The sequence below is a fragment of the Alosa alosa genome, chromosome 23 (assembly GCF_017589495.1).
Source record: "Alosa alosa isolate M-15738 ecotype Scorff River chromosome 23, AALO_Geno_1.1, whole genome shotgun sequence".
In the NCBI taxonomy this organism is placed as follows: domain Eukaryota; kingdom Metazoa; phylum Chordata; class Actinopteri; order Clupeiformes; family Clupeidae; genus Alosa; species Alosa alosa.
Genome location: NC_063211.1, coordinates 5,632,029 through 5,655,818, shown reverse-complemented (window position 1 = coordinate 5,655,818; position 23,790 = coordinate 5,632,029). Strand labels below are relative to the sequence as shown.

At 41.8% G+C, this 23,790-nt stretch overlaps 3 protein-coding genes across 3 annotated transcripts; 2 read left to right on the top strand and 1 right to left on the bottom strand.

The window, feature by feature from the left end:
* The first annotated feature begins 1,686 nt into the window (after positions 1-1,686).
* Positions 1,687-12,912, top strand: cab39l (calcium binding protein 39-like). Its single transcript, XM_048234652.1, has 9 exons — positions 1,687-1,905; positions 4,322-4,451; positions 5,356-5,520; positions 8,422-8,540; positions 8,933-9,101; positions 9,452-9,511; positions 9,677-9,742; positions 9,881-10,024; positions 10,391-12,912. The coding sequence occupies exons 2-9, from the start codon at positions 4,350-4,352 to the stop codon at positions 10,568-10,570; spliced, it is 1,005 nt and encodes a 334-aa protein (XP_048090609.1). The 5' UTR covers positions 1,687-1,905; positions 4,322-4,349; the 3' UTR covers positions 10,571-12,912.
* Positions 12,913-13,128: 216 nt separating this feature from the next.
* cdadc1 (cytidine and dCMP deaminase domain containing 1) lies at positions 13,129-18,049 on the bottom strand. Its single transcript, XM_048234651.1, has 9 exons — positions 17,844-18,049; positions 17,516-17,619; positions 16,917-17,094; positions 16,100-16,690; positions 15,315-15,364; positions 14,608-14,777; positions 14,201-14,390; positions 13,555-13,615; positions 13,129-13,464 (listed from the first exon to the last, which is right to left on the bottom strand). The coding sequence occupies exons 1-9, from the start codon at positions 17,953-17,955 to the stop codon at positions 13,397-13,399; spliced, it is 1,524 nt and encodes a 507-aa protein (XP_048090608.1). The 5' UTR covers positions 17,956-18,049; the 3' UTR covers positions 13,129-13,396.
* Positions 18,050-20,456: 2,407 nt separating this feature from the next.
* On the top strand, positions 20,457-23,543 carry rbbp9 (retinoblastoma binding protein 9). Its single transcript, XM_048234991.1, has 2 exons — positions 20,457-20,661; positions 22,834-23,543. The coding sequence occupies exons 1-2, from the start codon at positions 20,566-20,568 to the stop codon at positions 23,290-23,292; spliced, it is 555 nt and encodes a 184-aa protein (XP_048090948.1). The 5' UTR covers positions 20,457-20,565; the 3' UTR covers positions 23,293-23,543.
* Positions 23,544-23,790: the final 247 nt, after the last annotated feature.

The window sequence follows — 23,790 nt, the reverse complement described above, 5'->3', positions numbered from 1 at the left end:
GGGGGCTGCATTCATCACAAGAGACAGCTCTTCCTGAAAGTATTCTTTCCAAATGCTGGTTTTACTGGTCCATTTTTATTTCCCCTATACTATGAATAAAATGTATTTTTTATTTTCTTCCATCTTGGGAACAGAAAAGTGTACATTTAGATGTTCTCTAGTTGGGAAGGAGTCCGAGAGTCCGTAAGTGTTACTCTGACAGTGAGTGTAGAATAAACTCTTCATTTGTCTCTCTCCACTATGTATCCACTGCACAGAAGTAAAAAGATCACCAACTATGTGTCACATCAGAGGTCCGACATCTTTGACTCGTTGTTCAGTCCTGAGTGAAATTTTCACAAAACTAGAGCTCTTTTGCCAATATATGTGGAGACAGTTGTGTGTTTTGGAACACTGCGAAGACTGTGGCGTCATGTTCAGTCTCTTATTGAAAATACTGTGAGCAGTCTCTGTTTCTTGTATGTATTAATGATGAAAATGTGTAAAAGTTAAATTATTTACTGCAATAAGAATAAAATTTGTACAGATATTTTGAATTTTACCTCATTTTCCCATGAAAACATTATAAATATATAAATATATATTGTATATTGAGATCACAATGGTTATGTTCTCATGAATCATTGTCTTTATTTGAGTTTCTACGTTGTACTGTAAATCCCATTTTTCATGTCTTCACATAAATTTGTAATCTGTCTACAGATTATTTTTCCAGAAATCTCATCATCAGAAGAAATTTAAATCTACAATACATTATTTTTTAAAAATACTTAAACAATCTAAGCATACAGCAACAATCTGAATATTTTAAATGTAGGAAATGTTTTTAAAATACAACCAGCAGGTTATCCAAGTCCTCTTAACCCTGAACCTGGCCCTTAACCCTGAATCTGAACAAAGGCCGTCTAAGTCATTTGGAAAACATTTAGTTTATACATCAAACATTTTTATTTCATTGGGTTTTTCACCAAGAGGTATTGTGTTACTGTGTACCACAATGGATGCAGTACATTGCTGCATGTGTCTGTTTTCCATGATGCATACATGTTTATGTATATGTGTAAATATGTATTTAAGACGTTGAGATGTATGAAGAGAAATTAAGCTTGAATAAAGTCCACAGAAAAATTATACTAACATTGAAGTCTGCTTGGTCTGTGTACTATAACCACACGTTTGGGCCCGGTAGTCCCATGTTGCTCTGTAGCCTGTTACTGCTGGATACATGATCCAGCTTGAAAAGTAGAAGTATGGCTACTTTTTATGGGTTGGAACATGTTTAACAAAACATTATAACAAATACTATAAGATACACTTAGAAATATATACCTACTATTACCATGTTGATATGTTCCAAAGTGATTTAGGCTATAAATAAACCTGACTTGACTCAATGTTGGCACAGCCTGTTAGACTCTTCAACAGTAATATACCAGTCAGTCATATAAGTCTGTTTCAAAGTGTCAACAATCAATGTTCATTCGACCTGCGTCACATTAGAGGTAGGCGAGTGGTTTCACAGTGCTACGTCTGCCAAGTGCCAACTTCAATCCCCTTGATTTCAGCTTGGCAGTGAACGGCCCTAAAATGTCTTATCCGGGTACTCTTTCGCACCGCCCCATTGCAGAAGGCACCAATGAGCGGCAGAATACATTTCTGCTTCAGACCATCATGTTGGAGGCCCGATCTCCTCTTGACATAGCCCTGACTCACCGCGAGAGAAATTCTGTACTGCCTTCTTAAAAGATTCCGCACTGTTTAATTCGCGCATACACACATTCCTCTGACGTTTAGCCCAGTGTACACACACCGCTGGCGTGACCAGAAAAAGCAGCTCGGTTACATTGAGACAGGGCACCAGGCAAGATATCCGAGCGAAAAAGACACAAAATATACATTTGCACTGTAAGTATCAAGCTTTGGTTGACATTTTGGGAATCAAAACTTGACGGACCAAATCGACTCTTGGTTCATTAAAGTAGCTAATGGTGTCCTTGACATTGTTTCAAACTTGGATCGAGTGGACACAAATATGCTAGCTAGTTGGCTAACAAAATTAAGCCAATCTCTTTTTGACAGTCTCTTTATTGTCGCACAATAAATGTTCGATTCGCGCATGTCAGACGTCAATTCGATAATTTTAGCAAAGCTACATTGTAGCTAGCTAGCTGACCTGAACTCAGGCTGGGTGTCTGTCTGTCCCGTCCGTGTCGGCTGTGTTGCTGCTACATGGGCGACGGATTGACGCTTAATTCGTCGTTAACTAGCTGGCAAGCTAGCAAGCTAGGTCTAATTGTGTTTTTTTTTTTTTGTTCGAGCAGTGAAATGCAAGTACCGCCCTGTGTCATGCTCTTCCCATGTTAGCTAGCTCGCTAGCTCAGTCTTTTGTCCGCATTGTTTGTGTTGCTTTGCGTGGAGTTGGGCGAACAGAGCAGAGGCCTTGTTATAAACAGGTGATTAGCTCGAAGGCTAGCAACATCTATGGTCGTACTCGATAACGTTAATGCGATATCGAGCCATAGTAATCTCTGAAAAAAGCTCTGTGCCATGAGAAGAAATTCCAATGGTCTCGTGTCTGACCTTGATCAAAAATCAGGCTTCGATCAGACATTAGTTTGATACCGCACAGTGCTGATGATATTTCCTGGTTTAATCTCCGTGGTAATGCTGGTGAATGTGCGGTTTAAAGCCACAATGCTATTGTATATTTTGCGTTTCAGATAGGCCCATTAAAGTAACTCACTGTGGTGTAGGTTATTTGCTTTGATGCAACTAATAGGCTGTTGTATAGCCTACTTTAGCCCCACTTTCTATAGTCGCGGCCCGTGCTGCTGTTTATTGTATATCAGTGGATAAAACGAATGGATTACATCAGTCTTTATTGATTAAATGTGTCATTGGTACTTGTCAAGGCTAGTTTATTTTTTTTGGTTCATAAAGTTTTTCCTGTACCCGTGAGTTGGCTCGCTGCAAGTTCTGAATGATGTGGGTGTGTCGTCTCTGATGCTAGTGGCAGTAGTATTTGACAGGCAGTGATAGATAGATGCTTGCTTCACCCTTCGCCCTCTGGTGAGCTCTGACTCAGCCCTGGGTTACCTGGAGCAAGGCTGTGCGTGTGTTTGAGTAAGAGATGTGAACGATAAGCAATGCAGGTGAGATCATATGGATGTACTTCTCTGTCACTGGCAAGTGGAATCTTGGCCAGTGGTCAGGTCTCTTTTTAAGTTTCTTTACAGTAGATGTTGAAGTTGACTGAGCAAATTAGATACAATGTAATATGCATCTTTGCCCTGTAAGGAACTATAGCCTTTTTGACAGAAAAAATAAGACCTGAGCCTCTAGGCATCAAAAGCCCTGCATTGATGTTGATTTAAAAAAAAAAGATCTTGTCTAAATTGTGAGGTGACCTAGTGACAATGTTTTGCATAAGTGACTATGTGGTGTGTTATTGTAGGAATCTAGTTATCATTGGATTTTGGTCATGATGGTGATGTCATGTTGGGGTCAGTTAAACAAATCTGTCATTCCTGTAAGCTAACCAGGCTAAGCATTAGGCCTATGTAGTTCTGTGGATCAAGTCATACCACCTCCAGAAAGTGTAAGAAAAGCTTTCACACTGTATCGCCACAAGATACCAGTTACGCATTCTAGCAAGCCCGTTGACAGCCAGTGACCATGAGGTGGTCAATAGTACCAGTTGTTTTGTTCTTGGTGTTTGTAAGGTCTTTGCATGCCTTTTTTGCAGTTAGCTTGGTAGTTCTAGAGCAAAACTCCATACAGTGGCTGCTTTGAAGTATTCATATATATCATACATTTTCAGTTGTTGGGGCCAGGTGACTTTGTTGATGTGGTTGTGCCTAGGAGGATGCTGGGGCATTTACAGAGTTAGTCCAGTAAGCACTTGGATCCTCGGTAGCCAGCAGCTCTTGCTGCCAAGGAGCAGTGATCAAAGTGACGCGGTTTCCGCAGAGGGGGTGGGGGGGGGTTGGAGGGTGGCGTTCCCGAGGATTACCGGTCACAAGTTAGCTCCTCCGCCAGACAAGGTCTCTGGAGGCTCCATAGCGTATGTTTCCAAGTGCTGGCAGAGATTTCAGAGATGAGCTCTCAAACACCACTTTCACACTGACTTCAGTTCTCTAACTAAGCATGTTCTGAAAGGAAGGTAGTGTTACTCACATAGCCAGCAACTCTAAGAATGTGTTGTCCCATTGTTGTGACAACCATACCAACACCAGAATGTTGAAAAGCTTAGGAGTGGACACTTCAGTTCAGGTGCTGTCTTGTTCTTCTCTAAACTTTTTTCTTTGTTTACATTCCGCAGACTCCGAGGAGAGGACACTCCTGCCAACATGCCACTCTTTGGTAAGTCCCACAAGAGTCCCACTGACATTGTGAAAACTCTAAAGGACAACCTGGGCATCCTGGTCAAGCAGGACAAGAAGACAGACAAGGTGAGTGTGTTGCTGGGTGTGGTCAGTGATTAGGCTACTGCCAGTGTTTTTGGAATTCAATAGCCTGCACAAATCAATTTATAAAATCTGAGCTAATCTGAGGATGTTGAACCTGGACCAGAGGTGCTGTAGTTGTATTGTGGACTTTGTTGTGTTTTGGAGGAAAAGCTTAACATGTTTAGAATTCTGCTAGCTTAACAATTAAAGGAGACTTGAATACTTCCAGCAGCTAGAGGAACAAGGTTTCCCCTTATGTAGGCTTATGTATACAGTCTATGTATGTAGGCCTAGTTCTGCTAGGCAAAATGAAATGTTTTTCTGCTGAAAAGGCACAACATCTAATGGTCGTGGTCTGGCCTTGTGAGACTATCTGAGTCCTCTCTGAGTGAGTGAGGGGTTACATAGGGGTGAGAAGGGAGCTTCTTGGCGGAGTTGGACATTCATTTGCACCTCAGTGCTAGGGCCCTTAGCAGCACACTCACCTCTGTGCTCCTCCACCAGGCCGGGACAGGACTGCCTGTACTGCACACCTCAGTGATGTCCAGAGACATCAAGCCAACACAGCGCTCCAGCGAGCCTGTTGACCACTACAGCCCCGTAGCTTCTGATTCTCCAATGTTGAGACATCTGTAGATGCGGTTGATTTGAATGAATGCATGATTAGTCACAAGTGTAAGGATAATGCCAGGGTTTATATTATCTTTTTTGGGGAAAAAAAGGTTTAATCGCAAATATTTGACCTGTTCTCCAACAGCTAATATTTGTGAATAAGACTACAAAACTAGCTGCCGTCGGTTGGCAAACCTGGGTGTGTGTGTTAATGACAAGTGTGTGTGAGCAGGCCTCTTATCAGGAGAGCAAGCAGGCGTGTATTCAGTCGTGGTCCTCACCTTTGTATCGCCAGGCATCAGAAGAGGTGTCCAAATGTTTGGTGGCCATGAAGGAAATCCTGTACGGCACCAACGACAAAGAGCCGCACACGGAGACGGTGGCCCAGCTGGCTCAAGAGCTGTACAACAGCGGACTGCTCATCTCACTGGTGGAGAACCTGCAAGTCATCGACTTTGAAGTGAGAACCGGCAGATATATATCTTCATATACACCACCTATAGACGGACGGACGGACAGACAGACAGACGGACACTTTATTCATCCTGAGGGAACTTTTAGGCATCCAGTAGCTTATACAACCACAACATACACACACATATCTGACATACATAAAAATCACTCACAGAAATGTCAAAATTAAAGAGCATGTGAAGTGATTACAAAGGTCTGGTATGGACGGACCATGTGATGCATTGAACATGATCAGGTTCTATGGTGGAGTGTGTGCAATGGTGGTAGTGCAAAAGTGAACAGTGCAGGGATTGAACAGTGCAATAACTTTGCTTGTTATTACATATTAACTATGACTATGAAAAGACAAGAATGTGAACATAATAAAATTGCTTAACAAACTAAAACAAGAATATATTTTAAGAACAATATATAACAGGGAATAAGTTATAAGGTGTATGTTATGACCACAGTCCAGATAGTGTAGAGAGGCTAATATAACCTGTAAAACAGTCAGGTGGTCAGCAGACAAATTGATAGGATGCTAGGGACTGAGAGAGACAGGCTCATGCTGAAAAGTCAATTTCTCCCCTCCCCTTTTGTGTGGCATTCAAAAGTTAAAGGACCTCCTCAACCAATCTGTTGAGCATGACAGTGACAGAAGTCTGCCACTGAACATGCTCCTCTGTTTATTGAGCGTGCTTTGCTGTGATATACACAGAGACCAGTACTTTAGTCTTTAAGGTGAGGCCCTGCAGATATATACCTTAATATATACTACTTATAGACCCAGGAATGTGAAATAAATATATACAGTATGTGTGTGTGTGTGTGTGTGTGTGTGTGTGTTTGTGTTTGTGTACATATACATACACATACTTTGTTGTGAGGCTCTGCAGATATACCTATATATACATCACCTTTAGACCCAGGTATACATATAGTTTGAGGTGAGGCCCCTTGGTATCCACCTTATTCATGAACCCCTACTTCCGTCCCGTTTTCATCTTCCGTTCATTCTGTTTACATGCATAATAACTTCTAAAGCCTTAGCAGGCTAACTAGAATATGCTGCAGGGTTCCCACAGGTCATGGAATTTCTGGATTATCATGGAATTTTGATGAAGTCTATTCCAGACATAGAAAGTCAGGAAATGTTATCATATCTGGGGCAAAGTCATGGAATATCAGGGAATTTTGTTGTAGCAGTTTAGAATATACTTGCCAAAACACATTAATACAAGTGTATTTCCACACAGAATTGGTGTATGTCTGGTTATTAGCTTTACTGCATGTTTGAGTGGTGATGGTTAGCCCAACTTTGTTTCTTCAATACCCATTTATTCATATTCCGCTCTAAAAAAAGTCAAAGATTCTTGAACGCTATGCTCAGAAATCTTCTCATTATAGGTCATGGAAATTCAGATTTTTTGTCAGGGAAAAGTCATGGAATTTTACACTTGACTTAGAGTGGGAACCCTGATGCAAATATACCTTGATATTTAAAAAAAAAAAAAAATCATTAGTCCAGATTTTATGGGTCCCTCTCATCACAACAGTGCTTTACTTTTCTTTTGGATGTCAATAAGACGACATGTTCTACAAACACCACTTGTTGTCTGAGCTTATGTGGTATTGTCTGAGTGTCCCTCCCTCTATGTTTTCCTCTACATCATGGGGATATTCCGAGCATGTGGTTTAGCGGCTAACCTGGATAAATTAACTCGGATGAAGTGGTGAACCCTCCCGGAAGAGGAGCCTTTGTTTGGTTGGGAGACTGAGGCCATAGCGTCTCTTCTGGGACGTTCACCACTTGCTCTTAGTTAACATTCCCAGGTTTGCCACTAAACCACAGGGTGATACTACGAACCAGTGTTACTGGCTTACCCAGCTGACTGCAAGAGTAAGCACTGATCTCCAAACAACACATCTCTTTAGAAACATTAGCTGCTAACTTCCACTGATCTCCAAACAACACATCTCTTTAGAAACATTAGCTGCTAACTTCCACTGATCTCCAAACAACACATCTCTTTACAAACATTAGCTGCTAACTTCCACTGATCTCCAAACAACACATCTCTTTACAAACATTAGCTGCTAACTTCCACTGATCTCCAAACAACACATCTCTTTACAAACATTAGCTGCTAAGTGGAGTGTTCTTTTAGAGATCAGCGGTTGCTCCCAAAGCTAGCTGGGTTAACCAGTTGCCTAGCTTAGTAGTATAGCCCCATATCCTCACAGTACCCCACGTGTCTCTCCCAGTGTGTGGGTGGGGTGTGTGTGTGTGTGTGTGTCCGTCCGTCCGTCCGTGTCCCTCCAGTGTCCATGCAGTGTGTGCGCAGAGAGTTCCTGTCTTAAAGCTGACCGAATGCAAAGCAAAATGATATATGGAAGTGTCTAGACCTCTGTCTAGACATTCAGAGAAGCTGTCATTTTAGAAAAGAAGAATGCTGTCTAACATTGTGGCATGCGGTTGTAATTAGTGAGGGTTATTTTTGAGCAGCTGTCATGTTGATAGTTTTTTTGTTTTTATTATTACTGCGATGGTAATTGTCAACACATTCATTGTGTTATGAGTTGTGTAGCCAAACCATTGGCACGTCCACTATAATCTTAAAGCTGTTGATGCATATCTTGTGGTAATATTGATGATGTAGTTGAAGTCTTAATGCTGCTGGCGCTAAAATGGTTTTGTTAACAATTCAGTCAGTGGTGAAGTTGTCTTTTTGTTTTGGTTATGATTTTTTGTTGATGTCTCACTGTGTTTGGACTGACGCGCTTGCAGAGGCACTTTTGACCAAAGATTCTAGAACAGATGCTGTGCTGTGATTATGTTGATGGCACTGTGGTGCTGTGCTGTGCTATGGTTGTGTCGGTGACACTGCTATGCTGTGGTGTGCAGGGGAAGAAGGATGTGTGCCAGATCTTCAACAACATCCTGCGAAGGCAGATTGGCACTCGCAGTCCCACTGTGGAGTACTTTTGCTCCCACCAGGAGGTGCTGTTCATCCTGCTCAAAGGGTGAGCACTCGCACTCGCTCACACACTCTCTGTCTCTCTCTCTCTCTTTCTTTCTTTCTTTCTTTCTTTCTTTCTTTCTTTCTTTATTTCTCTATTTCTCTATTTTTTCTTCTCTCTTTCTATGTCTCTCTTTCTATCTCTGTCTATCTCTATTTCTCTCTCACTCTATTTCTCTATATATCTATTTTTTCTTCTCTCTTTTTCTATTTCTCTGTCTCTCTTTCTATCTCTCTTTCTTTCTCTCTCTCGCTCTCTCTCTGGCATATTGGTTGTCTGTAGTTTGTAGTTGTATAGCTTCCCCAGCCCTGTGAGAGCGTACACATACACATAAATTGTCTTACCATTTCCCCTCAGTCCCAGAGCTGGGTGTTAAGGTGTTTTTGGTCGGGCAGGTACGAGACGCCTCAGGTGGCCCTGAACTGTGGGATCATGCTGCGGGAGTGCATTCGTCACGAGCCGCTGGCCAAGGTCGTCCTCCACTCTGAGCACTTCCACGACTTCTTCAACTATGTGGAGATGTCCACATTTGACATTGCCTCAGACGCCTTCGCCACCTTCAAGGTCAGGAGTTTTTCACTCACGGGCACAATGATGTGAAATGCAGCAGGCCTGAAAAAAGCCTCTTTGCTTTCTGTGTTCCCTGTGGATGCCTAAGCTCTTACCAAGGGTGGTGGCAATCACATCAAGACCTGCATGCTTACTTTGTCCCGTTACCCTAAAACTGTTAGGTGTGTAACTAACGATGACTTAACATGTGATAACTATATTAATTTGTAACGTCAGACCCACATATTATTATGAGTGTGTTCTTTTCCCTCTGTAGCAATTCAGTTCAGAAAGAGTCAGATTGTCAGAAGCAGTAGATGGACATGTTAAGATGAGTTTGCTCATAACTCTGCTTTCTTCTGCAGGACCTGCTCACAAGGCACAAGGTGTTGGTGGCCGAGTTTTTAGAACAGAACTACGATACTGTAAGTTCCAGAGATGTCACTGTATTAAAAAAAAAATATATATATATATATATTTAAAAAAAAAAAAAAAATGGCATTGTTTTCACCAGAAGATTGAATTGAATGTGGTCATTGATTATGGTTGGATTGTTAGCTTGTCCTTATTTTGTGTTTGCACATTGGCAGGTGTTTGCAGACTATGAGAAGCTGCTGCACTCTGAGAATTACGTGACCAAGAGGCAGTCACTAAAGGTACAGCAGAGCAGGAAACACTTTATTAAGTGTTGTATTATTATATTACTTTTATTTATTTATTGTTGTAATTAGCACATACATCTGTCTGGAGGCATCGGTAAATTGTAGTGCTGTGTGTGTGTGTTGCGTTTGTAGCTGTTGGGAGAGCTTCTGTTGGACAGACACAACTTCACAGTGATGACGCGTTACATCAGCAAACCGGAGAACCTGAAGCTGATGATGAATCTCCTCAGAGACAAGAGCCCCAACATCCAGTTTGAGGCCTTCCACGTGTTCAAGGTAAACAGCCCTGCAGACCTGCAGAGAGATGGTGGAGGGCCAGAGATGGTGGAGGGCCAGAGATGGTGGAGGGCCAGAGGGGGGGTGGTGTAGAGGGGATTTGCATGCTAGTAAACTGTAAAGTCTTGAGTTCGATTCTCAGCTCCCACCGTTGTGCCCCTAGCCGCTCCAGGGAGTCTGGCCCTGCGTTTCATTGACATCTGTAAGCCGCTTTGGATAAAAACGTCAGTCAAGTAAATACAGATGAAGAGAACCACGGCCATTTTGTGCCTGCCACTCACTCCCTTTCTCTCTCTCTCTCTCTCTCTCTCTCTCTCTCTTTCTCTTTCTCTTTCTCTCCTCTCTCTCTCTCACACTGTCTTCCAGGTGTTTGTTGCCAACCCCAACAAGACGCAGCCTATTGTAGATATTCTCTTAAAGAACCAGACGAAGCTCATTGACTTCCTGAGCAACTTCCAGAAGGACCGCACAGATGACGAGCAGTTCAACGACGAGAAGACCTACCTGATCAAACAGATACGAGACCTGAAGAAACCCGCCTCCTAAAGCTTAGCCTAGCAATGATGTCAACCTCCACTTTTTACTGAGCAAAACAAAACATACAAATATATTAACAATAATAATAATAATATTAATAACTCTATTTAAAATCTTGAAAAAAAACATGTCTTTTTTCTTAGTTACTTATCAAGCTTGCAAAAAGTCTAGTCCTCAATCACAGATGGTGTCATAATTCCTTTCATGAAAGTACATCCTTTTCCTCCTTAGTTTTGTGCCACAATAGGATGTTTTTGGAAAACTGTAAGGGGTGACTGGTTGATTTTCCAGCTGGAGAGGGGGGAACCAAAGGGTTACAGCATCCTGTTCCCGGGGGAAGAGCCAAGGGGATGGACCGTAAGAGGATGTCCTATTACTGTGTCTGAGGTTATCAGCAGCTCTGCTCCTAGGCCAGCCATCTCTCACCTGTAGCACTCCTGAAGTCTGAGCTCTTCCCAAAGGCCCAGCTGGAATGACCCAGAGTGGTCTGTCTTGTACAGTACATTTGTAGAGGACCCAGATATTGTAGTTAGTTAACACGTAGGAACGGGAGGTTGCCCTCTCCACTTATTTATACAGCTTTGCGCTCTTTCTTTCTCACTCTTTCTCTCTCTCTCTCTCTCTGTTTCTGTCTTGTCTTGCTTTTGAGTTTGAGAGCTCACTTTTCCTAACTGCATTCCTCCTCACGATGTCTTCGGATTTGTTTTCTTTCCACGTGTCACAGTATTTGAAAGCTGCAGGCCTTTTGATAAAAGCTTGGGTTTGATCAAACACCAAAGGATCACTGGCTGTCCCCAAGAGTTCAGAGAAGTCCGTGGGCTTCAGGCGCGAGTCCAAAAACTATTAACCGTAAACAGGAAGGCGAAAATGTGAAATCTGTAATAATATTTTAATCAAGGTTTGTTTGAAATAATTATTAATCAGTAGGTTTGACTGAGAACTAGTGTTTTTAATTTTTGATCATTAGTTCTTGAATATGAAATGGGCAATACTGCCAATATCTTGGTGTTTGTAGGATTCAGTGCAACATTTATCGCTGTACATTTTTAAAACTTTGTTTTGAAGTTCACTTTTTTTGTTAAACAGGGCTGTATCTCATATTTTTTTTATTGCCGTGGCTACCTGTTGGGTGTCCACCAGCTGCGTTTTTGTTGCCATGGTCACTTGTCAGGGGTCCATCTGCTGGCTTGTACGCTCTTGAGGGCTGGTGCCATGAAAAGTGCACTACAAAGATCTGAAGCACTTCCGGAAGTTTCTTTCTTCTGTTGCTGTGAGCGCGAGGGGGGGTGTTTTCATGGCAGGCGTGTCTCACCAGTAGCCATTAGTGAGCTTGTTTTTCTTTGATCTCATCCCGATGTGCGTAGTGAAAGATGAGATGCGGCGTTAACTCCGAGGGTTGCTGAAAACACATCAAAAGTTGAGGACACAGACGTTAAAACAGGTGCCTTTTGTTTTTGTGTGCTTCTTGTCCAGCTCATTATTTTGTATTTAAAAAAAAAAAAAATCAAGGGGGAGCTTAATTCTCATTATTTTATTATTTTTAAAATATGGTCTGATGGAACATATTTGTCTTAATTAAGCAATGAACCTCTTTAACTCACTATATTTGAGTTCTACTGTTGATGAAGTACTTTACTTTCTCTTCTGTAATTGCTGCAGTTTTTTGATTGAGCTCAGCGGAGTAGGACTTGGATTGATCCTGTAGGGTAGGAGTCGAGGAGCTGTCCAACTTCTCGCCACGATGAAATTTGACTTGCCAATGGTAGGGAAGGGGTGTGGGTGTGACGGGTTTTGTATTACAGTGAACCATACTCACATGACCCAATACGAATTTGGATTTAAGAATAACTCTGAAGGTTGGTCTCTGGATGAAGGAGTGGCATCTGGTGGATCTGTGGTGGTGATGTGGAAACCTTTCCACAGTGTTCTGAAACCAGCTTGTTTTAACATGCAGCCACTGTTTTGATTGCCAAATATTTACCTTGATAAAAAAAAAATATATTTTGTTGGCAAATACTGCTATTGTATTTACCAAGTTATCACTTTCTTTGCATAATTTATTGGCATTCCACAGTCAGGATGGTTCAGGTCCCTCAGTATTGTACTGCTTGGTTTGAAAAAGGGTGATGGGGGCTCACACTACCTTAGTCTGAGCCAGGAACAAGTGAATTTATTTTTTATTTTTCTGACAAAAAAAAAAGTTCAACTATGAGAACAAAAACCAAAAGTAATCAGTTCAGAATCTCCCATATCTACAATGGAACTTCATTTCAAGATCACATGGTTGCATTTGTTTCCACTTTGAAAGAAATTGTAAAACATCACCAATAAAGGAAACCCAATGCATCAAATGTTCTGCCTTAATTCATCGGATTTGACCACTGGTTTTGGGAATCATTGATTTGTGTAACAGCAAAAAGGACATTATTGGTGACCAGTTAGGCCTCATAGTGTTGTAGATGTAATGTTAACGCAGTTGGGCCTCACAGTGTTGTAGATGTAATGTTAATGCAGTTAAGTCCTTTGAATAGATAAGAAAAGGTAAGGCAACGGCAAGATAACAGCAGTCTGTTTCCACTTCTTTACTTGTACAAGATATATTTGCGAGGCCATCATTCACACAACTCGTACTTACATTAATGGAACTTCTGATTAAAACATGATATCTAAAATATGATCGAATATTTAAATATAAACGTCAAACCCTTCTTGGAAGTCAACATGCAGTCAACAATATGTGCATATGATCTCAACTAACAAGACCCACTGAAGTCTCGTGGCTTCGTCCTTATTCAGTTCTTGAAACATGCACCATCTCAAAGTTGACGCATTTCTTCATGAGCATAACCTCTTACTAGGCAACGGCTCAGACGACTCCTGCCTCAGGTGCTTCATGCATCCATCTGAAATTAGAGAATTAAAAATATACACATGCTGGTTTGCCAAACACTGACTTGGACTTTGGTTATCAGTATTTTGAAAATGTATCTTACTTGCTACAGTGAACGGAGATTGCTTCTCACACACACTCTTTGTCTGAGGTCTTCTTTGCCACTGTGAGGGCCAAATATGCATACATTACAAATATAAAAAGGTTTGTGTCAAAAACATTTTTATCATAACAAACACATCAAGTACTGAACTCTTACATACATTATGATTTATCAGCATGATCTAATTGAGTATTTACACACAAGATCCACAGTCTGTAGACATACAGAAAGAACCCTAAGGTAAAGGCAGGGTTCCCACTCTAAATCAAATTTTTTTTTTCTCCAAATATTTTTGAGGGGCTTTTATGCCTTTAATCTGACAGGACAGTGGAGTGACCGGAAGCAGGTGGCACAGTGCCCGAGTCCGCAGTCAGTGACGATACCCCTGCTCCAGCACGCCCACATCAACCTTATTCTTAATAAACCTTATTCTTAATTCCATAAACCTTATTTGTAATTCCATAAACATTATTCTTAATTCCATAAACCTTATTCTTAATTCCATAAACATTATTCATTCCATATACTGTATATGATTCATTCCAAAAACCTTATTCTTAATTCCCTCAACGTTATTTTTAATTCCAAAAACCTCATTCTTAATTCCATACACCTTGTTCTCCAGTTCCACTCCAGAGGGACTTACAATGAATTTCTGTACTCCCTGGAGACCGTCAAACCTGAGGTAGGAAATATCGTTTTTTTTTTTGCCGCTGTCCAGATCAGTGGTGTAGACCTGCCGAATGCCAGCCGCTCGGATCATAGGCACGCATTCATCACACGGGCATTTGGTGACAAACAGCATCGTCCCCTGTTCCTCTTTAATCTCCACGCTCCTGTGAGACAGAACACGTAGCATAACTAATTAATCAAATCAACTCAAGGCTTAGTTTATTTATATAGCTCATTTCATACACAAGGGGTAATTAAATGTGCTTTACAGAAACAAAAGCAAAGAATAATTGTAAATGAAAGCATAAAATGTGTTAACACTTTATTCCAGGCACGTTGAGCGCGCTCGCTAGAGCCAAAGCATTCCATTCCACACGTCACCTGAACGTGATGGCGTTCTGCTCAGCGTGAATGATGTAACGGTACTTCCTACTCTGGCGGTCGCCCTGCTTATCGTCCATCTGGGGGTATTCTCCATACTCCGAACCAACGGGGTAGGCGTTGTAGCCACAGCCCACCAGGTGCAGTCTGCCTGTGCCATCACAGAGGCCCTAACACACACACACAAACAAACACACACACACACACACACACAAGCAAATGCGCACACACAAACAAACAAGCAAAACGTGCACACACACAAACAAACAAACACACACACACAAGCAAATGCGCACACACACACACACACAAACAAACAAGGGTTTAAAACCTTTGTTTAAAAGAAAGATTTGATTGTGGGGGGTCATCCCTATGTTCCCTGGGTCCTATGTTCCCTGCTCGGGGTTAGGGTTAGGGTTATGATTATGGTTATGGTTAGGGTTTTAAAAAAGGGTTCTATGTTCCCCGGTCCCATACAAAGCGGGGAACATAGGTATGCTCCCGATTGTGGCACTTCTGAAACTTAATGCACCAATTTAAGTTTCATTTCACTGCTGGTTACGCCTCTGGAAGTTGTAAATCAATAAAGCCTAATCTCAATCTCAACAGAAGTGGTCTAGTGTTAACCAGGCTACAGATAAACTGCTCATCATTTGAGATTCAGTTCCAGAGTGTATGTTCTGACATGTTGCGGGAAGATCACTTACCAACTGTCCCTCTGCCCAGATCACAGCACCGACTCCAACCTTAGGATCCTCTGAGAAAACAGGATAGCAGACAAATGTTGAATCCACAGCTGTTTATAGTTTAACAGAGCAGACTGCTTCAGTTTAAGTCATAAAACAAATTAGTTAAACTGATTTAGTTCAACTATATCTAAGTTTAGATTAAAAATGAAGTTAAATCTCCATGAAAATGCAAGGAACAAATCTCTGGAATTGGGTTCAGTCATGATTCTGTGGCTCTATGGGCACTGAGGGGCTAGAGCACAGGTGACACCCATCTCAAACCTCTAGAATGGTTTTAAATGTATATAGTTTTACACTTTCAAATCTGAAGTGATAATTACGACATGCCTACAAACAAGACTAGGGGCAGCCGTGGCCTACTGGTTAGCACTTCGGACCTGTAACCGGAGGGTTGCAGGTTCGAAACCCGACCAGTAGGCACGGCTGAAGTGCCCTTGAGCAAGGCACCTAAACCCTCACTGCTCCCCAAGCACCGCTGTTGATGCAGGCAGCTCACTGCGCCGGGATTAGTGTGTGCTTCACCTCACTGTGTGTACACTGTGTGCTGTGTGTGTTTCACTAATTCACGGATTGGGATAAAAGCAGAGACCAAATTTCCCTCACAGGATCAAAAGAGTATACTTATACTTAAGACTAATCAATGACATTAGATTAAGTTGAAATGATTATCAGCCCCTCAGAGACAGCAGACTGTACTCTGGGGAGAGAAAAGCCCTTCAGTTACTAATTGCTAAGATACCTACCAGTTCTATAAGCTAGTAGTTTGGCTTGAACGATGCAGTGTCGTATAACGTCCTGGGGAACGTTAGGAGAAGTGATGGTGCTAGAACCGCCTTTCAGGTAGAACCCATAACCAGCGTCCTCCACGCGCGGAACACTGGAGGCCACGGAGGCCAAGAGTCTCACCAGGTCCCGCATGTGCTGCCTCAAGTTGCTGAAGTATGGTTCCGCGCAGAACGTCACAAGGCCCATTTTGGTCAGCAGTCCGCGGTGCCTCGTCTCGTCCACGACCAGAAACACCCGGGAGAGCTCGTCCCTGTTCTGCCAAAGCTGCTGCCGGAAGAGATCCCCAACGTCCACCACGGGAAGGTCAGTGGCCATCTTCTCCTGGAAGTCGCATGAGGCGGACGTTTCCTCCACATACTGCTGCATGTCAAAGGCCAGAGGCTGAAGGAGGACACCCATGTACGGGCGGCTGCTGGACTTCAGCTTTTCTGCAGCCGCAGCGTCCAGTTCAGCCTCCAGGCGACTGTCTGCGCTGCTGCTGGCCTCATCGCTGGCCAGTAAGCTGATCTCAGGGTCTCCAGGCCAATATGATATCCGACTGACCCCGGCTGAGAGAAACCACAGGGAGCAAGGTAGTACTGTATGTCATTGTCCAGCACTGGTATTTTACTTGTAGAATAACAATAAGGTTGAGTCTAATATAAACTATTGTTATTGAATGAAGTCATGTCTTCAAAGCCACAACACAAATTGTGTGTAATGATGAATGATGTTAGGAAGGAACTGGACTGTTATTCAGTCATGGTCTACAGTAAAAGCAGTTAAAAGTCATACCATTGATGATCATCTTTAGGCAGGTGGAGCAGGGCTTCCTTGAGAAGTACAAGTCACACCTGGTAAGGCGAGGGCCATGCTTGACCACTGCTACCTGTCCCGCATGCAGCTCTGCGCTCGAACAATGAAGGCCCAGAATTCTCCTCTCATGGACCACGACCAAACCAGTTCTGCGGGTCTGAAATGACACCGCAATCGTATTACACCTTTCCAACGTTACGCAGATTCAGTTGACAAAGCTGTGTTATACATTTGCCATTGCATTCTGTCCATTTTTATCTCCATTCTGATGATCCAAGGTTTTTTTAGTCTTACTCCAGGCAGGACATGTCTAAGACAGTTATCAAGACGGGAATCAAACAGGTATGATAATATTTACTATGTAACAATCAGGCTTAACTGGATCAAAGAGAACCTCGTCGTGACTTAACATGTATTCTGACACTAGAAGAACCAGTAGCTTTTAAGAAGAAAGCAAAAGGCCTACGAAAAAAACTGGGGGTCCCTCACTCATTTATCTTGGGCAATATCCATTATAGCTTTATAATAACATAAGAATACTGAAGTAGACTTAATTTACTGTCACAGTCCCTACTTACAACTTCATTTTCGTTGCTGAACACAGCCTTCTTCTGGGGAAATAGCTCCATCCACAGGCTCAACAACGTGTAAAGGTTAACTTTCGATAACCGAGGTCCATGTCCTGAAAATGAAATGCATTTTTTAATATGACAAGTAGCCTACTCTTCAGTCTGTCTCTTGTTAGGTTATACATTTTGCGACCCGATAATAATAACATTCCACGCAAATGCAATACAAAAATGGCACAAATGTTATGCTATAGAATGTGAAATGTGTAGTTAAAATACAGTTACACGTAGGTTATGGACAAGCTATCGAGCACGTTGCGAATACCGTCGCGCTAACCTTGCACTTTGGGGTCGGTCTGTGAACTGGCTTCCGTAACATGGTAGCTGCCCTCAGTGACGCACTTTTTGTCCAATTCCCTTCGTGTCTCAGTTGCGTCTGTTGCTTCCATTCAATCTTTCACGGGCAGCTAATTCTATGTCATCTGTCAAATTTAACAGCTGATACTGAACGTCCCCTGTCGATCTGTCCTCTTCCTATGTCGCATTACGTAGGGAAAATGGGAGGGCTTATCGTTACTGGTCTTGCAATAAAGTAGAACAACTATAGGGGGCTCCAATGCCATGGAAAGGGACTATTAGTAGGCCTACCACTACACTATCATAGAGATCTAATAGTTGTAGCTACTATTCTGTTCTAGGAATCTAACAGCAATTCAAGACACACGTAAATAAAAACATATGTATTCAAGACATATGTAAATAAAAACAGAATGTGATAATCTGCAAATCCCATAAACTCATATTTAGCTGCAAAAAGGACGCAGACAACATATCCAATGTTGAAAATGACATATTCATTTCATGGAAAATATATGTTCATTTTGAATTTGATACCAGCAACACATTTCAAAAATGTTGGAACGAGGAGGCCAATAAATTGATGAAAAATGTGTTTAATGATAAAGAAAACCAAATGAGGAATATTTTACAACTAATTAGGGTAACTAGCAACATGATTGGGTATGAAAAAGAGCATCCCAGACCCAGTCCTTAAAACCAGACCTGTTACTGTAATGAAAATCATTGTATGGACTCAGGTACACCTCTGATAACCATTGTCTATATGAGCACAGTTTGATACTCAATTCACAAATGCTAGTGTAAACTTTTCCATGGAAAAGAAAAAAAATGTATTTAGACGTGATACAGAAATACCACCGTCTTATCTGGGCCTGAGCTGGTTTAAAAAGGACTGAGGTAAAGTGCAAAAAAGGTACTGTGCTGAGATCTATCAACATTTGCAATTATTTTTGGAAATCATGGACTCCTGGGGGAGGAGAGGGCCTATCCAACTATCAAACTTATAGTGCTCAGTTCAAAACCATGATGTGGAGGTGCATTCATGGGCATCTTGCACATCTGGCAAGGCATAATCAATTCTGAATGATGCATACAGGTTTTGAGCAACATATGCTGCCATCCAGACAATGTCTTTTTCAGGGAAGACCTTGAATATTTCAGGAAAACAAATGTCAAAATGAATTCTGCACATATATAAACAAAGGACGAGTCCAGGCGCTAAAATGGCCTGTCTGCAGTCCAGACCTGTCAAATTATGGTGCATCATGGAATGTACAATATAATTAAGAATACCCCATACTTTTGAGCAACTGAAATCAGGCAGGAATGGGACAACATTTCATTCTCAACACTCTAGCAACTGGTCTCCTCAATTCCTAAACATTTACAGAATGTTGTTAAATGAAGACGTGAAGCAGCACATGTCACTGTCCTAACTTTTTATGAAACATGCATGTTGATGGCATCAAATTCAAAATGAACATATATTTTGCATGAATTAGTCAACATTTGATATATTGTCTATCTCCTTTTTGCAGCTAAATATGGGTTTACAACGTTTGTTTATGATCACATTCTGTTTTTATTTTCATTTTACTCAGCGTCTCACCATTTTCTGATTTGGGGTTGTAAATAAACATCTCATATCTTTGCAATTCGCTTTGGACAAAGGCGTCTGCCAAATCCCATAACCATCTTATCTCTTATCTATAGGCCTATGGTTTTATAGATCTCTTTTGTAAGGACATTTTTCTTTTTGTTTTCTTTTTGTTTGTAGTTTGCTTGCTTGCTTGTAAGCCTGTTAGTCAATGTTTAATTCTGTTTTCTTTTACATCAGTTACAGCCAGATTGCGGTAAAATGTCAAAGTGACAAATATCTGCTACACTGTAGTGGCATTCTGGTTTGTGCCTCAAACCTGTTTAGTCATCTTAGTTCATTCTGGGCAGAGACTCAGAAATAAGCCAGGAGCACCCAGTATTTTACCATCACTGTTTCAAAGATCACTGCAAGTCTAAGGCTAGGCAGAGTAGGAAAGAGTAGCCTATCTAAAATGGCCAGCCATCTGACTTTCAATATGTAGTGTTTCAATATACTGTAGGCCTATTTTGTGATGTAAGTTAGGCCTAGTAACTAAAATCTACTTCATGGTTGTCTGACCCAAAGCATAAAACGGCCTAGAGCAGAGTAGAACAACAACATCTATACATCTAGACCTACTTTAAAAACAATGGTCAGGGATAAAGATTTGTTTCAATGTCGATATGAAAACAGCTCAGAGACAAAAAGGAGGGATGGAACGCAGACAGAGAGGAATAGTTATGCAAGGTGTGCCAGGGACATGTCTCACTGGTCTGTAAGATGACAAAATGGAAGATGGTAACTGAGATGGTTCTGGGTCGAAAATCTGGGTATTAGGAACTCATCAAGTATTTTAAAATGCTTTAGGCCTACTAAAAACAAGAGCGCTAGTGCTCAGAACTGCCTGTGGTTGTAACTGTAAACATAGAATGGTTCCACCCCAGAACAGTAGATGGCAGTAACGATACAAATCACTTTGCTGAGGTCCAATAAAACTAGCAGAAGGAGAAAATAAGGAAATACATTTAACGTGTGGTCAGAGCCCGTGTAGACATTCTCTGGTGTGGTGCAATAGATAGACAATAAAACGCTGGTGCTGTTGACTGTTGATGGAGTCGACATGACTCTAAAGAAAGCAATCATTGTGCCAGGGAATGGAGCCGGAGATGTAGAGCATTGCAACTGGTACGGGTGGGCAAACAAGCAGATCAATAAGGTAGGAGAGACACTGGCCTGGACCCATTTGTCAGCCCATTAGGCTACTATCTATGAGATTCTCACGCAGATTCCTATCAGTAGCGGCAGTTAAAGGTGCTCTACGCGATGCCACGCGTTTGTTAGGCTAAAACATTTTATGTCACTTACTGCAAAAATCACCTAACCAACCGCTGTCTATGTCCTGAGTACACTGTAAAAACTCTGTGGACAGCCCAGGTTCCAAAAACAAGCAAATCACAGACGAGATGCGCGTTTAGGAGAGTTTCAATTGCACGGGAGGGAGGGGGAGGAAGTAGCGAGCTAGCGCTCTGTCTTGTTTGAACATCAACAGAAGTGACGTTACCCAGCATCGCTTAGAGCACCTATCCAACTATCCAGGCTATCCAACTCCTGTAGGTAAAAGTGAAATGAAATGTATCATTTTATGAACTAACGTAGATAACATTCATTTGTCAAAACAGGCTATTTACAGAACACTACAGTAATTATTAACCCGACACCCGAATTATTCACTTTGCACTGCTTAGCATTTGCACTACCTCCATAGAGATCTACTGACAACGCATCTCCCTGCACTACCTACATGGATTGGCTCACTGCACTGATAAGCATGTCACTGCACTCATAAGCATCACTGCACTCATAAGCATCAGCATCACTGCACTCATAATCATCTCACTGCACTGATAAGCATCTCACTGCACTCATAATCATGTCACTGCAGTGACACTCATAAGCATCACTGCACTCATAATCATGTCACTGCACTCATAATCATGTCACTGCACTCATAAGCTTCACTGCACTCATAATCATGTCACTGCACTGATAAGCATGTCACTGCACTCATAAGCATCTCACTGCACTCATAAGCATCTCACTGCACTGATAAGCATCACTGCACTGATAAGCATCACTGCACTCATAATAACTCTGAATATTCTGATGGACAGACAGTCATTTTACACCTGTAAATTTAGTGTTTCTATTGTGTGTCCTTGTTGTGTGTGCGGGCCTACTGTAAGCTACTGGATGCCAACATTTACTTTGGGATGAATAGAGTGTCTGTCTGTCTGTTCTTTCGTCCATTTATGTGTGGACCTCTTTGATTTTACTTCTAGAAATTCTAGTGAAAGCTTTGCATTCGTCATGATGTCCAGATCTAAGCATCTACGTAAAGTGGCCCATGTCTCTCTTGTCTCTGTTCTATTTAATTCCCAAAACACACAGACTATCTTAGACTGTTTCATTTCCCCCAGACTTTGTGTGAACATTATTTATTGTCCATTTAGGTTCAAATTTGAAGAGTAATATGAGTCAGTGTTTCCCTCCATCAGTCACAAAGAACCCTAACAGAAAAATAAATAAGGAATCTTATAGTATTTTGGTACAAAATATTATAGTAATTTTATAGGAATACTATAGATATTATAGGGATCTTATAGTATTTTGGGACATACTAGAAGTACTATAAGACTGTACTATAGAGTCTACACTATAGAGGGCAAGGATTTTACAGAGATATTACAGAATATCATAGAAGTATTATGCATTACTATAGAACTACTACTACTACTTTTTTGTGAGGGAAACAACTGTAATCACGCTGATTGGAACAAGTAAGCATATTCAGGGTGTGTTTACTCTTGGCTTTCAAATGTGTATTTGACAGTAAAATCACAATCACAAATCACAAGTGAACAGCCAATACACATCACTGTGACACATCCCATGATGTATCCAAGGTGTACAGAGATGTTGCTGACCACAAGATTTCTTTACTGCTTACATATACAGGTCAATAGTAAAGGATACATCACTATGCATTAGCGTTTACAGTGCACTACAAAAAATATGTGTTTAATTGTGTCCCAAATGTGTTTTGAGTCAATGGATGACTTCAGTAAGAGATCCTGGCAGGGACACTATGGCTTTACTAGTGGTGATGGTGGAGGATGTTTGGCTGTTGCCTTTTTTAAACAAGCAGTTCTGGGGAAAACAATTACCCCCTTTGACTGAATCTGTCTGGTTTAAAAAAAAATGGGCAATACCAGTATTCTATTTTACAACAATGCTTTAGGACATTATTAGGGATTATTCAGTTTTGTTGAGGCTGAGAACAGGATCCTTTTGGCACACTTCACTCTGACCTGCAACAACTGCCTTAAAGATTCCAGGTATGACCAGCCTGCTTAGGAACATGCCGGACCCAGTGACCGCGCGAGAGACCATCTGGCTGCCCTTCATGGAGGAGGAGCTGAAGTGCGACGAGGAGACCGTCATCATCGGTCACAGCTCGGGGGCGGCGGCCGCCATGAGGTACGCGGAGACCCGCAAAGTGTTCGCCATTATCCTGGTTGGGGCGTACACCTCGGACTTAGGAGACGAGACCGAGAGAGAGAGTGGCTACTTCAGTCGGCCATGGCAGTGGGAGCAGATCCGAGGAAACGTGAGCCACATCGTCCAGTTCGGCTCCACTGATGACCCGTTCCTGCCCTGGGAGGAGCAGGAGGAGGTGGCCAAGGGCTTGCAGGCGGAGCTACACAAGTACTCTGACCGCGGCCACTTCATGAACTCCCAGTTTCCCGAGCTCATTAACGTGGTCAAGAAGCTCAAAGAAGCTGCGTAATAATGCAACAGGCATCCACAATCAGCCGTTTTTTTTTCTGCACCACAGTTACGACGCATGTCCCACATCAATTCCACACTGTAGTTCTTTACAGAATCACACAACAGCACAAAATGCAAAAATGGATTCTTTAAACTGGTATTCACTGACACAAGTTTGCAAGTTCCTTTCACAGAGAAAGGAAAATGGTTAGAGACTGATAAAATATTTGAGAATGGGTCAAAGATATAAATATCAATATTGATGTCAAATTCTAATGGTTCCTTGTGATTTCTTCTGCCAAAGATGTATACATATGTAGTTTTGTCCCTTTATAACTATTTCTATTCATTCCGACACACAGTACCCCATTCATCGATCCCATGATTAGGCTCATAACTGTCTGGGATGAGGTAAGAGCCTCCTGTAGGCTACAAACAGCCTGCGTTTGTCATGACTTGACAATGGGACATAACTACATAAAGAAGTGCCTACTTCTGTCTGTTAAAATGGGGCACT

Coding starts and splice junctions, on each gene's coding strand:
- cab39l (XM_048234652.1), top strand. CDS start 4,350: ATGCCACTCTTTGGTAAGTCCCACAAGAGTCCCACTGACATTGTGAAA. Junction 4,452..5,355: donor AGGACAAGAAGACAGACAAG/GTGAGTGTGTTG, acceptor TTGTATCGCCAG/GCATCAGAAGAGGTGTCCAA. Junction 9,743..9,880: donor CCAAGAGGCAGTCACTAAAG/GTACAGCAGAGC, acceptor TTGCGTTTGTAG/CTGTTGGGAGAGCTTCTGTT.
- cdadc1 (XM_048234651.1), bottom strand. CDS start 17,955: ATGGAAGCAACAGACGCAACTGAGACACGAAGGGAATTGGACAAAAAG. Junction 17,620..17,843: donor GACCGACCCCAAAGTGCAAG/GTTAGCGCGACG, acceptor TTTCATTTTCAG/GACATGGACCTCGGTTATCG. Junction 13,465..13,554: donor ATCTCCGTTCACTGTAGCAA/GTAAGATACATT, acceptor CTCTAATTTCAG/ATGGATGCATGAAGCACCTG.
- rbbp9 (XM_048234991.1), top strand. CDS start 20,566: ATGACTCTAAAGAAAGCAATCATTGTGCCAGGGAATGGAGCCGGAGAT. Junction 20,662..22,833: donor CAAACAAGCAGATCAATAAG/GTAGGAGAGACA, acceptor ACTGCCTTAAAG/ATTCCAGGTATGACCAGCCT.